A 13,485-nucleotide genomic window follows, 5' to 3' on the forward strand; every position below is an offset into this window, starting at 1 on the left:
AGTCAACAGAAGCAACCCATAAGGATAGATTCAAATGGGTAGCCGTGTTGGTCTGAAGTAGTACAATAAAATCAGAGTCCAGTGGCACCTTTAAGACCAACAAAGATTTATTCAGGGCGTGAGCTTTCGAGTGCAAGCACTCTTCCTCAGACTATGAACTCCTTACATGACAGGGAATATATAGCAAAATCTGTAACAGAATTGATTTTTGCTATATATTCTCTGTCATGTAAGGAGATCATAGCCTGACGAAGAGTGCTTGCACTCGAAAGCTCACACCCTGAATAAATCTTTATTGGTCTTAAAGGTGCTACTGGACTCTGATTTTAGAAGCAACCCAGTACACCCCAGTGCTTTTGTGAGGTCATAACATATGAAATATATGAAATTCCCTATATACTGAAGTGCTTTCCTCTTTAACCCATCTTGGGAAAATGGTACATTTCAGAGGCATTCCTTTATACAATGATTGTGCATACATGTTTTACTCAATGTAAATTCAACTCTAAATATTTTCTTTAAAAGTCTGGTCCATTAACAGGCATGTTTGACCCTATGGCCCAATGGGCATAGCTTAGGATGTTACTGGCGGTGTATGGGAAGCTTCGTATTCCCTAAAAGAGGCAAGCTTTAGGAAATCGTGTGTATTTACAATCTCTGGGAAATGGAGTGCAATGAATTAGTGACACGTTTATGGTGTAAGAGAGCACTGACCTGAAGATCCAAGGAGAAGCTGTGATATCAATACCCGGGTGGCTTAATTTTCACGATGGCTGCCCGGTGCTCCCTTCTCTATGTGAAAATTCAGCAGCAGCTTGATGCCAAAATACCCTCCCCCCAGCACCCGACAGAAGAGCTATAAAACAAGCCACTGTGAACCATTGTACAAAACCAAGTAGATGTGTTATAGTGTTAACAGGGGGCACCAATACTGGTTGGTAAAATTTAAATTGCATCAGAAAAATAACAAGACATAGAAAAACAACATTGCACAATTAAAGCTACATTTGGCTTTAGCATTAAGGCCCATACAGGTAAAGAGGTCCTCGTAGATGTACATGTAAAAAGGCAATGACATAATCTGATGAACAAAACTTGTAGGTTCCCTGGTTAATCTTGTTTCTTCCTTCCTTCTACCCCCGGTGCTGTGTAGGTATTAAAGTGCTTGGTGCCTCAAGTGGGCTCCTTGCATTTCTGCCTCCCCCTTCCAGCAGCTGGTCACATTTATTGCTGCCAAACGCAGTGACTTTATTTGAACACATAGTTAATGAAGAGCTGACACGTTAGAAAGACACAAAGGAGAAACCAACAGCGAGAGTCCAGGAAGAGGTTTTCAGACGAGGCCCTCCTGTAGAGACACTTTTTGTTCAGAGCAGTAAGGTTTCTGCAACAACAAGAAGTGAAGCAACTGATATTTTAAATAGGAATCACATTATCTGATGCATCTATCCAACAGAGAGAAAACTCAGGATTGACTCAAGTTTGTTTTACATGCCAGTCTTGAATCAAATATTATAGCCACATACAGGTCTTAAAAATGATCACTATCCATCCAGTGTGCTTTTAAATTCTGTCCTCAGCCCAGATGGTATACATGGCTCCCCCTCCCCATTTTGTATAACTTGACCATACAGGGATATGATCCTGAGCTGCTTTAACTGCTGCTTCATACATCTACCTGTCTGACAGACTGGCTGCTTGTTGATTGTCTAGGACGCACAGCATCTGTGGGCCAAGCCTCTCAGCTTCCCAGTTTTAAACTGATGAGTTCAACCAATGTTCCTCAAGATTAAGCTGACAAGGTGAGAACTGAACTGTTAAAGTAAGACCATAAAGTCTATGCTTGATAAAAGGGCCACAGCAAATTAAACAAGGTGTGAATCTATAGACTTCTTTTATGCAACATCTTTTAATCTTTTTAGCTGTAGCAGTGTCTACATCCCAGGACTCTTCTAACACCAGCTTTTGAGGGTCCCCACTGTTCCTGTGCTTGACTTTTTCTTCCTCCCTCCAACCAGAATTCCCAATTTCCACAGTCATGGTAGATTTCCTCTACCACTTCCATGTCTTCTAGAGAAAGGGACATTTGGTTAACTCCACTTTCAAAGGGACGGGTCTTTATTTTAACCCTGGGAGATAGATCACTTGTATTTCTACCATACCTGTGTATGTCCTGTTGGGCTCTCTGGAGGGATAAGACAGCAGTGTGGATTTCCTTCAAATGGCTGCTTTCTTTTCCACACTGTGGACACGGACTTTCAAAACCTGTGAAGAAATGAAGATACAGTATGATTTTATCAGTGTTCTGGGATATGGGAAGACTATCAGTAGAGACAATTGTCTTTTTTGCATTTTCTTGATCGTACACAGCAAAAAGAATGGTGGTGTATAGATAACATCTGCTTAGTACAGCCATGAATGCCTGAAGTTATTTTGAATACTGCAGACTGTCCAAGGAAGAAATTTACTTCCATGTTATGTATTTTGGGTATAGGAACATCCATGTCTGCAAAACCCTGACAAAACTAACACACAAATCACCTCTGTGAAACAAAGAAACATGTATTCAAGGAGAAGAGCAATTTAGAATAGAGAGGCTGGTCAGGTATTTCATGCCCCATTCCACACACTGTTCCCTTGAAAGCTGGTTTTTCAAAATGGAATCGATGCATTCACCCTTAAGGCATAGCTAGCCCCCCCCAAAGGTCATCTAATTAATAGCCATCAATGACCATCAACAGGTACTGTAGGTGTAAATGATGTACAATGGATGGAGGGGGGGTTATTTACAAGTGATGCACCATTTTGTCCACCACTTAAAAAAATTGCCCTTCCTTTGTGGGCTCATGAATAATTGGTTTCACTCATGAAGCTCACCATGCAAGGAGTGAGTTATACTGTACTTGGCACACCCTATACACTGCTTAGCATATATAGTTTTCTGGTATTTCAGATACTGTCTGAGCTATGGCTAGCAGGTATCCTTTAAGAAGGTTTTAGATCAAGTGAGGTATTCCACTCTGTGAGCAGTGAGTACCAAGAGATACTAGCTGCATTCAGACATATAAATAAACCATGATTTGATCAAGTCCTGGCAGTTGTGATATCCAAACGATGGAAGCACACCAGAAAGTTTATGTTTGTTGACTCTGGTAAATCACGATTTAAACCTAGGGGTTTCATCTGGTTTGCAAATGTCAGTTTAAGCTAGTTGTGCTTGTTGTAAAATCTAAATTCACAACTGGCACATTAGCTGAATAGCATAATCTCTCTTGGCTAGCTAGCAGCATAGGGATGTTATCCTCTCTGCACCAGGCAGAGAGAAACAAGAGACACAGAAACTAGGATTTTGTTACTGAAGTCTAGTAGACTAACCAGTGTTTGTTGTGTAGATAATCGTATATCATGATATGAAAATGCAGCTACAGTCCTCAGTGAAAGGTATCCCTTACCAGACCCAAAAAGTAAAAATGGAGTCTTTGAAGATAGTCTCAGTTAATGTTAATGGATTAAATTCACCGAATAAAAGATCGAAAGTTTTTAATCAATTAAGGAAATTAAAATGTGATATAACATGCTTACAAGAAACCCATATTGCACAAAGACATCAAAATCTATTGAAAAACAAAAGTTTAGGAAAAGAATGTATTGTATCAGCAAAGGAAAAGAAAAGAGGGGTGGTGACGTATATTGTAAACCCCAATATAAATGCGAAGACTATATCCGAGGACCCAGATGGACGTTTTTCTATTTTAAAGATCAAGCTTCCTGACGGCCAAAACTTTGTCTTGGTGAATCCATATGCGCCAAATAACGCTAAAGAGACGTTTTATAGGGATTTTTTTTTGTCCAATTCGGACTCACTGGAAAATGGGGTAATGATAATCGGAGACTTTAACGCAGTCCAAGATCCATATTGGTACAGATCTTCAAGGAAAACAGGCTCAACATTCCCACCCTCTGCAAGATCTAATTTTAAACATCTGGCTTTACTGGACGTCTGGAGAGAACATCATCCAAAATCGCGCCAATATACATTTTATTCAAACAGACATGATGCTTATTCAAGATTGGACCAACGTTGGGCATCAAAACAAATGCTATGCAAATTGAGAACTTCAGAGATATTACCAAACACCTTTGCAGACCACAATCCATTACAAATAGAGTTATGTGTGAAAAGAGTCGGAATAAGAAGGTGGAAAATGAATAATTATCTTTTGGAGGATCCAAAAGTTCAGCAAATTTGTGAAGCAAATTTACAAGAGTTTTTCCAACTAAATGCCACCCCAGACACTTCACTGGCCACGGTGTGGGACGCCAGCAAAGCATATATGAGGGGCATATTTTTGCGACTAAACACCACAATAAGAAAAAGAAAGGAAAAGACTCTGAGTGAAATAAAAGAAAAATTACAACAGACAGAAAGGCAATACCAAGAACATCAAACAAGAGGATTAGCAAAACAAATAAAATTATTAAGAATACAGAGAGACAACATAGAGGTGGAAGAAATGAGGAAGAAACTTGATTATCTCAAACAAAAAAACTTTGAATGGGCAGATAAACCTGGAAGATGGCTAGCTCAAAGACTGAGGAAGAGCTATCAAAAGCACAGTATCACAAAGCTATCACATGAAGGCCTGGACTATAATAATGAAGCAGAAATTCATTCATGTCTCACCCAATTCTTTCAGAACATATATACAAAAAAGGAACAAAATATAGACCCTGGAACATTTTGCCAAAAAATATCAATGAGCAAATTTACAGATCATCACAGGAAAATTCTAAATCAAAGAATCACAGTGCAAGAAATAAATGATGCAATAATGGCAACAAAAGCTCAAAAAGCGCCAGGGCCAGATGGATTGAGTGCAATATACTATAAGAAGATGAGCCATGTTGTTTCTCCTCATTTACTTCAACTATTGAATGAGGTTATAGATAATCCTGAAAAATCCCTTCAAAAATCATGGCAACAAGCCTCAATAACACTCATTCATAAAGAAGGAGGAGACACAAACTCACCCAATTCGTATAGACCGATCTCTCTGCTAAACGTGGACTATAAAATTCTGGCAAAATTTTTAGCAGAAAGACTGAAAAATTGTATTGGAGACATTATACACCAAGACCAAACTGGATTTATGCCAAGAAGACTAATGAGGAATAACATAAGATTCGTTTTGAATGTGGCAGACTATGTGCGTAAAGAAAAGTTGCAGGCTGCTTTCATATTCTTGGATGCAGAGAAAGCTTTTGATAATGTTAGTTGGGACTTCCTGTTTGAAACATTGAAAGCAACCGATTGTGGTGGCACCTTTCTGGAACTCATCAGACAAATACATTCGGAACAAGAAGCTAGAATATTAATAAATGGAATGCTCACAAAACAATCTATTAAAATAGGCAAAGGCACCAGACAAGGATGTCCTTTGTCTCCACTGTTATTCAGTCTGGTATTAGAAATGCTGTCAACCAAGATAAGAGCTACAGAGGAGATCATGGGAATTAAAATCGATGATCAGGAATTTAAATTAAAATGCTATGCAGACGATGTAGTTTGTACTGTCATGAATCCAAAAGCGTCAATCCTACCTCTCCTGGAACTATTGAAAGACTTTGGTCATTATTCGGGGTATAGAATAAATAAGGACAAAACAAAAAATGTTCTACAGGGAACCACAGATCTTGACGTGCAAAACATCAACCAAAAAACAGGATGTGAGATAAATCCCAAATGGGTGAAATATCTGGGAATTTACCTAGACAAAGATTTCCGAGAACTCTTCACTGGCAACTATGAAAGACTATGGAAGACTATGCAATTGGATATCAAAAGATGGAATGAGTTGAAACTGTCCTGGTCGGCTCGAATGGCCACGGTCAAGATGAACTTGTTGCCTAAATTTAACTTTTTGTTCCAAATGTTACCAATAGAGATCCAGGAGAAAACGCTGAGAAAATGGCAATCAGTGATCAATAAATTTATCTGGAGTGGAAAAAGGCCAAGAGTTGCTTTTAAAATACTTCAAGATGTGAAGGAGAGAGGAGGTCAAGGTGTTCCTAATTTAAAATTATACAAAGACGCAGCAGCACTTACATATATAGTGGACTGGGTACAGGAACCGCATTCAAGAGAACTGGTACTTGAAAGAAAAACCATGGGTAACAGTTTTCATGAAAGACTATGGCCAGCAGGAAAACAAAAACAAAAAGCAGTAGCAAACACCTGGACTAGTGGACTTTTGAACGTATGGTCAAGATACAATAAAAGACTATCTCCAGCACCATCAATACTGAAATCGCCAATTGAAGCATATTTTGGTAAAGCTAACAGAAAAGGCTGACTTGTCTTCAGTACAAAGACTTAATATCAAAGACCGGCAAGTTTAACGATATGCAAACAATAAAGAAAGAAGGAGTAGAAATTCAATGGTTAGAGTATAACCAATTATTATCTAGATTCAAAGCAGAGTTTCAGCAACTGGTAAATCTAGAGGCTCCAATACCAGAATTTGAAAATTTAGTAATCCAAGATAAGCCGCACTTGCAGGGCCAAATATATAAACTGCTATTAAGGTATGAGACAGAAACGGAACGGGTTAAGCCATATATGATTAAATGGATGCAAAATATTGAGACAAATGTAACAATGGAACAATGGGAATTAGTATGGTCTAGAATACGTAAGTATACTAATAGTCAAATACTTAAAGAAAATTGGTATAAAAAGTTTTACAGGTGGTATGTGACACCAAAAGTCATCGCCAAAATTGCTAAAAACTGTAATAACAAATGCTGGAAATGTGATGATTTCTTTCATATGTGGTGGAGATGTGAAAAAGTGTATAAGTTCTGGGCAAAAATACACACTATTATGCAGAAAATGTGGGGTCTTAGATTTCCTATGAAAGCCGAATCTATGTTATTAAGTGTTCCTCCGCAGTGCCTCCCAACTCATACACAAAGTTTATTCTTCTACACGACGACGGCAGCAAGATTAGAATTGGCCAAGAAATGGAAAACGCAAGAATTACCCTTGATAGAACACTGGTTGAATAAATTAGCTGACTTTGCCAAGATGGCCAAACTGACACTGATAGTCAATGGAAGAACAGAAGAGGCCTTTCAAGAACAATGGGGCCCTTATCTGAATTATCTAAGAAAATAAATCAAAAGGGGATTGAAACGGGGAATTAAGTGTATCAAATGAAGAGCATAACCTACTTTTTTCTGTATCAATAATGTAGATTACTGTATTGTATTATCTTAATCTTGGAAAATAAAACAAAAATTTTGCTTAAAAAAAAAGGTATCCCCTTACCAACTTATAGCTTTCATTGTCAGGAAGCAACACAGCATCAAAACATTATTCAAAGCATTACAATTAGTTTCAAACGCCTAGATTTGAAGTATTTCACAAATTATTCCAATCTTGTCTGTTCTGCAACTGAGAGGAGACCAGATCCTTTGATTACATGCCTATATAATTTCATAAAAGTTCAGTAGCAAGCACTGTCCACTTTGTGAATTATGTGATTACAAAATGTAACCCCAATTTATCACAAGATAACGTTCAAAATACCATCATCATCTGACAGTTCCTGCACAGATTCTGGTGTTGAACAGCTGCTTTCGGTGTTCTGGCTGTTGTTGGATGGCTGATCACTGGCTTTACGCCGCCTACAATCATTAGCAGACCTCTAAACAAAAGACAAAACAGGAGAACACATTAGATGACCCAATTTAACAGTAAAGTAGGAAAGGTCAAAGGGCGGTAAAAAGGTAAAGGTAAAGGTATCCCCTGTGCAAGCACCGAGTCATGTCTGACCCTTGGGGTGACGCCCTCTAGCGTTTTCATGGCAGACTCAATACGGGGTGGTTTGCCAGTGCCTTCCCCAGTCATTACCGTTTACCCCCCAGCAAGCTGGGTACTCATTTTACCGACCTCGGAAGGATGGAAGGCTGAGTCAACCTTGAGCCGGCTGCTGGGATTGAACTCCCAGCCTCATGGGCAAAGCTTTCAGACGGCTGCCTTACCACTCTGCGCCACAAGAGGCTCTCAAAGGGCGGTATTGATGGATAAAAAAAAGTATCTAGATTTCATTATGAGCTGTGGGTTCCTGTAAGTGTTGAAATCCTGAAATCCACTATTTATAAACCTCATTGGTTCCAGTAGAATAAGTTGATATCTGTACTTCTAAATAAAAGGGTAAGGAGAGTGCTGGGAGTAGCCAGGACTCCCCACCTAACCACCAGTATTTGCTGGCGAATAACGGGGGTTATCAACCCCCAGTCTGTGGCCCGGTACCAGGCCACGAAGGCCACAATACCGGGCCGCCGGCAGCGTGGGGAAGAGGCAGGCCTGGCCGCCGGCATGCCAGCGACGCAAACGTGCACGTGCAGTTTCCGTGCATGCGAGTTACGCCCCCTGGTGGCAAAAACATGTATGTGCAGTTGCCGCACATGCGCCTTAGCGCCCCCTGGTGGCGAAAACGCACACGTGTGGCAACTGTACGTGCGCATTTGTGCGCAGCTGCTGTGCGGTGCCCGGGCCGTCGCCTCTCCCCTCACCCCAGAGGCGGTACCTGACCACAGAAAGGTTGGGGACAGCTGGCGTATAAGACTACTTTCCCCCCCTGAAAAACATGCCTCCAAGTGGGGGGGCTGTCTTATACGCCGGGTGCACTTCAGTTGGGATAGACATAGCTGCCCATAGTGGCCTCCCGATGCCCGCCCAGTGCCCATAGTGGCCTCCCAATGCCCGCCCACCTCATTCTACACACCATCCAGTATCATACGGTATCCAGCGCGGCTGCAGCGGGTCATCAGCGTGGCTGCGGCGAGCATCAGCAGCGAGACAGGGGTGCCAGCCTTTTTGGGGTGACTGGCCCATTCTGCTCGGCAGGAAGCAGTAGCGCTCCGGCCCGCCACTTGTCTACGCAGAGCTCGCACATGCGCACTTGCACACTAGTGCCAGTCACAGGGAGATGCAGGGGTGGGCCGGAGGCGCTACAGTCACGCTGCGGCCATACAATGGTGACAATGACAGGTACTGTAATGTAATGTAACAAACTCTATATTTTGAGTGGAAATGTTGGGGGGCAAATACGCTGGCAAATATGGTATGTCCGGCAGAAGCAAGCAAGGTACGCAAACCTTGCTAAATTCTCCTTATAAGAGCTTCGGAAAGCTTCGGAATGCCTCCTGACTGTATTATTACCGATAAAAAAAGCACTGAGGTTTGAGTTAAGGTTGGGTTGCAGAATATAAGAACAAGCCATGGAAAAAGAAATGATAAAGTGATACTTCCCCATTGGTTTTCGGTTTGAATTAGGAAATTCATTGTTCTAGCCCTGCTCCCAGTATACAATACAGTGAGGGGCTAGCTTTGATTAGTAGAGTGCTCTGTGAACCTGGTGGTATAAGGGCCCTGCTGTGCACTACTGACACTACCCCTATGTTTTTACAGATAACACCCAAGGATGAGAGAACAAAACTTGACCTAGGCATATAATTTTAGGTCTCTGAAGTCCATAGGCTGACTAACCACAGTGCTGTGAAAGAGATAATTTCCTGGGTGGGCCACATGAAATACGTACAGATATTCTGCAAGGCATGTAGTCATTTTTCTTAATGCCCACAGAACACTTAAATTGAGTGAAACTACATTTTCCAAAAACTTGTTCAAAACATGGTGAACTGACCATGTAAATATGAGAATAAACTGTGACTGCAGACTGTCACTTGGAAGCAGTATGCAGAAGGATGATACAGCTGTTCAAATCCAATGAAACATACAATGAATACAGGCGCAGAAGTGGACTTCCTGGCTGAGTCCTAGTTACCTTGTGTCTTGCAACTTGGTTGCTGATGCACATGTTTTTGTGAGTTGACATTCTATTGGTTAAGTGCCTCTGCATGGTTTGAAGTATTCCATCTTTCTCGTACTGGGCAATATCATTCAAAGGGTCCCAGGGCCTCAAACTTTCAAAAAGACAAAAAAAAAAGCCCACACATTTCTTAGAAGCAATGAATACAAAACATACCACTTCATTTTGCTGCTCTGTGTGGCAAACAGGAATGTACATGTGCAAGTTGCTTGGCTTCTGCCCCACAAAATGCCTCAATCACAACACAGAATAAAATAATGACATGGATCCAACAGATTTCATCAGTCTTGATTAAGTATAAGATTTCAGCCATTACATAAATATCTCACACATGCTTGAAGATAAGATGGCATATACATTTTCTTTCCCCTTATTTTATGTTCTCAATAATCTTGTGAGGTAGTTAGGTTGATAGTTGGGGAAGGAATGGGAAGGCGACTGTAAGCCGCTTTGAGCCTCCGGGTAGGGGAAAGCGGCATATAAGAACCAGTTCTTCTTCTTCTTCTAGTTAGAGAGACCAGTTAAAGACTGGCTAAAGTCAGTGAACTTCATAGCCAAATAATGATCTGAAGCCATTTTTCATCTAGTTCTAGTCCAACAATCTACCCAATACACCACACTGGTTTCTCATAATTAAATTCACAGGGGGTATCCCATAAAAATCTTTGGTCTTGAGGCTGAATGATAGTACTACAGGATGGATGGATGGATGGTAATCAAGACTATCATGTGTTACTGTCAAAGCTTAATAGGAGAAAGGATCAGGGCTTACTTTCACTGCCCCATTTGCCTGGCAATGGTTATTACCCTCCCCCGCAAACATACATATCACCAGGGCTTTTGTGGCTTAAAGGAATCAGCAATTAAATACCATAATATCATTATAACTTCATAGCAAAATATGTAACAAGGTCCCTGAATTTCCATCTTTAATGAAAAAAGTAGATGTCAGAATCACATGATTGCTGCCATGACATTTGTGAACCAGTGTGTATCCATTTTGATTCTGTATGACCAGCTTGTCTGTTTTGGCCTCCTGTATTCTGTGCATTGTTTGTTACCTTTTGCAACATTACCAGACAGTCTTATCTGTGTAGTAGCTGTAGCTGGGGGAACCAAGGTCGGGGAAGTTTAGGTTATCGTCTTGGCTGTTTTCCCGGACAGCACCTGGCCATGGGAGGGGGCACCCTTGATGGGAGTGAGAACATCTTTGAGTGGGAAAAATTTGGGGTCAAAGTACTGTCTTTTGAATGTACTCGCCAGTTTCGGCTTTGATAGTCTACGGCAGCGGTCTCCAACCTTTTCCAGGTTGAGGACCGCTTCCGGGGGTGGGGGAGAGCTGGTGGCCCGGGTGCCGCGCATGCGTGGCAGCACTGCACAAACACGCATGCAGGGATCTGCTGCGCATGCTCATTTGCACCCACCAGCAGGGCGCAAATGCGCGCATGCATGGCAGCGCTGCGAAACATGCATGCATGGAGCTGCTTTGCATGCACGTTTGTGCTCTGTCGGCGGGCGCAAACGCGCCCGTGTGGTAGCTCCACACAAACACGCATGCGCAGAGCTGCCACATGCGCGTTTGCATCTGCTGGGGCGCAAATGCGCATACGTGGAAAGTCTGCACATGCGCAGCAGCTCTGCGCATGTGCGTTTGCGCCCGCCGGCATGCCGGCGGCCTCGCCTGCCTCCCCCCCCCGAAGCGAGAAGCTAGCCGGGGTCGTGAGCGAAGGGGCCGCTTTTGGGGGAAGAGGGAGGTGCGGCCGCCGCCGGCCCGGTATTGAGGCCTTCGCGGTCTGGCACCGGGCTGCGGACCGGGGGTTGGGGACCATAGGTCTAAGGTAGCGATCCCCAACCAGTGGACCGCGGACCACATGTGGTCCTTCGACTAATTGGAGGTGGGCTCCAAAGGACGCCTTCTCCCCCCCACCCCGGCCCTTTACTTCATCCCCCCCAGCCCTTTACAACACACTTGATTGTTGTGGCGTGTCTGTATCTTATTTTGAAGGGATGTTTAAACATTACCAAAGCGATCAGAGAGCGCTAGGGCAGTGGTTGAGAGTAGAGGAGTAAACTACCCCCCCACCGGACCTCAGTAAAAGGCATTGAGTGGTCCCCGATGATAAAAAGGTTGGGAACCACTGGTCTGAGATATCAATCTGCTTGGAAAATAAACACTTTCTTCCTAAGAAGTGATTGTTTCCAGTCTGTCAACCTGACAGTAGATTGATTTCCCTTTTTTACAGAGATAGACCAATCCCATGATATCTCTTCAACAAAAAGATGCAGAGGACATATATTTTTTTAAAGCAGGAATTCAGACAACCTGTTACATATATTGTAGAATGTTATTCAGTTGCTGATTGAGACAAACAGACAGACAAAAAAGGCCTCCCATCCAGTGGCAGTGATGGCCATATGGGCAAGACTGAGGAAATCCAAACATTTTTGTTTTTAAAGCAAAGCGGATTTGGGAAAGGTCAGTGAAAAGCCCGGGAAACCCTGGTGTGTGTGGGATTTGTGGGTGCACAGATACACCACAATGCTACAAAGGAATGGCGGGCCGCGACCCAATTCCCAACAGCACTGAGCCTGCACAAATGGCCTGAGTCTGTGTTAGGGTTGCCAGCAGGGGATGGGGAGTGTGCATTCCAAGAGGAGGGAGGAGCACTAAATATTAATGCCATGTGCTGACATCACCCAGAAGTGGTGATGCCCTGGCTTTCATAGAGTTTCCCCCCAAAATCAGAGCATCCCTCACATCACCAATGTGCCTGCGGTCGCTTCTGGGTGATGTCAGCATGTCATGCTTCCTTTCTGCTTCTTCTCTCCCCTAGCCTGGTAAGTTCCTGCAGTCTCTGAGAGCCCCCAAACCAGGGGAGAGGCTCCAAACCGGGGGAGCCCCAGGCCCCACTTCGGGACTGGCAACCCTAGTCTGTGGAACTGATGTGCACAAATTATAGCCATACATTGTAAGTTACTCACTCTTCATATTTGTAATGCCATTCATTTGTGGCAGGGTCATGCCAGAAGAGCAGGGGTTTCCACTCGCTTCCATTATCCTTCCGTTCCCGTGCTGCATTCCTCTGCTCTTCTTCCAACACAAACTTCTCTTGAGTTGCCTTGTGTTGGTCTCCTTTGCTGATAGCACTTGTTACATGTTGCCAAAGCCTACAGACAAACAGAAACTAACAACAGTCCCTGAAATAAACAGTCTCTGACATCTAAACCACTTAGCAATACTTGTAACAAAGAGCCAAACTTTTGCTTAGCAGACTTCTAACTGGCCACCAGAGAGTTGATTGGCTGCACAGATTTTTAAATAGTTGATTTGGCAATGCTTGCCTCCATGGTCCACATTTCACTGTCTGACTGAATACAAACTGTGTAAGCAAGAAAATATTTTTAAACAAGTCCATTTAAAAAAGCATTCTGCTAAACACAGCTTCCATTGAAATACTGAATTAATATTAGTGTTACGCATGATTTTGTGGTTGCACCCACCAGTGTCAGAATCCAAAATTGCCCACAGATCCCAAAAGGCTGCGGACCCCTAGTTTAGTTCTAAGCAATAATATTGTTTAGGTTC

The 13,485-nt window shown here is 42.6% G+C and overlaps 1 protein-coding gene across 3 annotated transcripts in view; it reads right to left on the reverse strand.

The window, feature by feature from the left end:
- Positions 1-225: 225 nt before the first annotated feature.
- The window catches only part of OSBPL5 (oxysterol binding protein like 5), a 212,596-nt gene continuing 199,336 nt past the window's right edge, over positions 226-13,485 (reverse strand). For all 3 annotated transcript variants that reach the window (XM_077321552.1, XM_077321553.1, XM_077321554.1), the window contains exons 18-22: positions 12,882-13,067; positions 9,855-9,993; positions 7,592-7,709; positions 2,163-2,265; positions 226-1,384 (exon numbers count right to left, since the gene is read on the reverse strand). In XM_077321552.1, coding sequence (XP_077177667.1) covers positions 1,249-1,384; positions 2,163-2,265; positions 7,592-7,709; positions 9,855-9,993; positions 12,882-13,067 — 682 coding nt within the window. In that variant the 3' untranslated portion in view covers positions 226-1,248. The remainder of the gene's footprint in view (positions 1,385-2,162; positions 2,266-7,591; positions 7,710-9,854; positions 9,994-12,881; positions 13,068-13,485) is intronic.

The sequence above is a fragment of the Paroedura picta genome, chromosome 2, assembly GCF_049243985.1.
Source record: "Paroedura picta isolate Pp20150507F chromosome 2, Ppicta_v3.0, whole genome shotgun sequence".
Lineage (NCBI taxonomy): Eukaryota > Metazoa > Chordata > Lepidosauria > Squamata > Gekkonidae > Paroedura > Paroedura picta.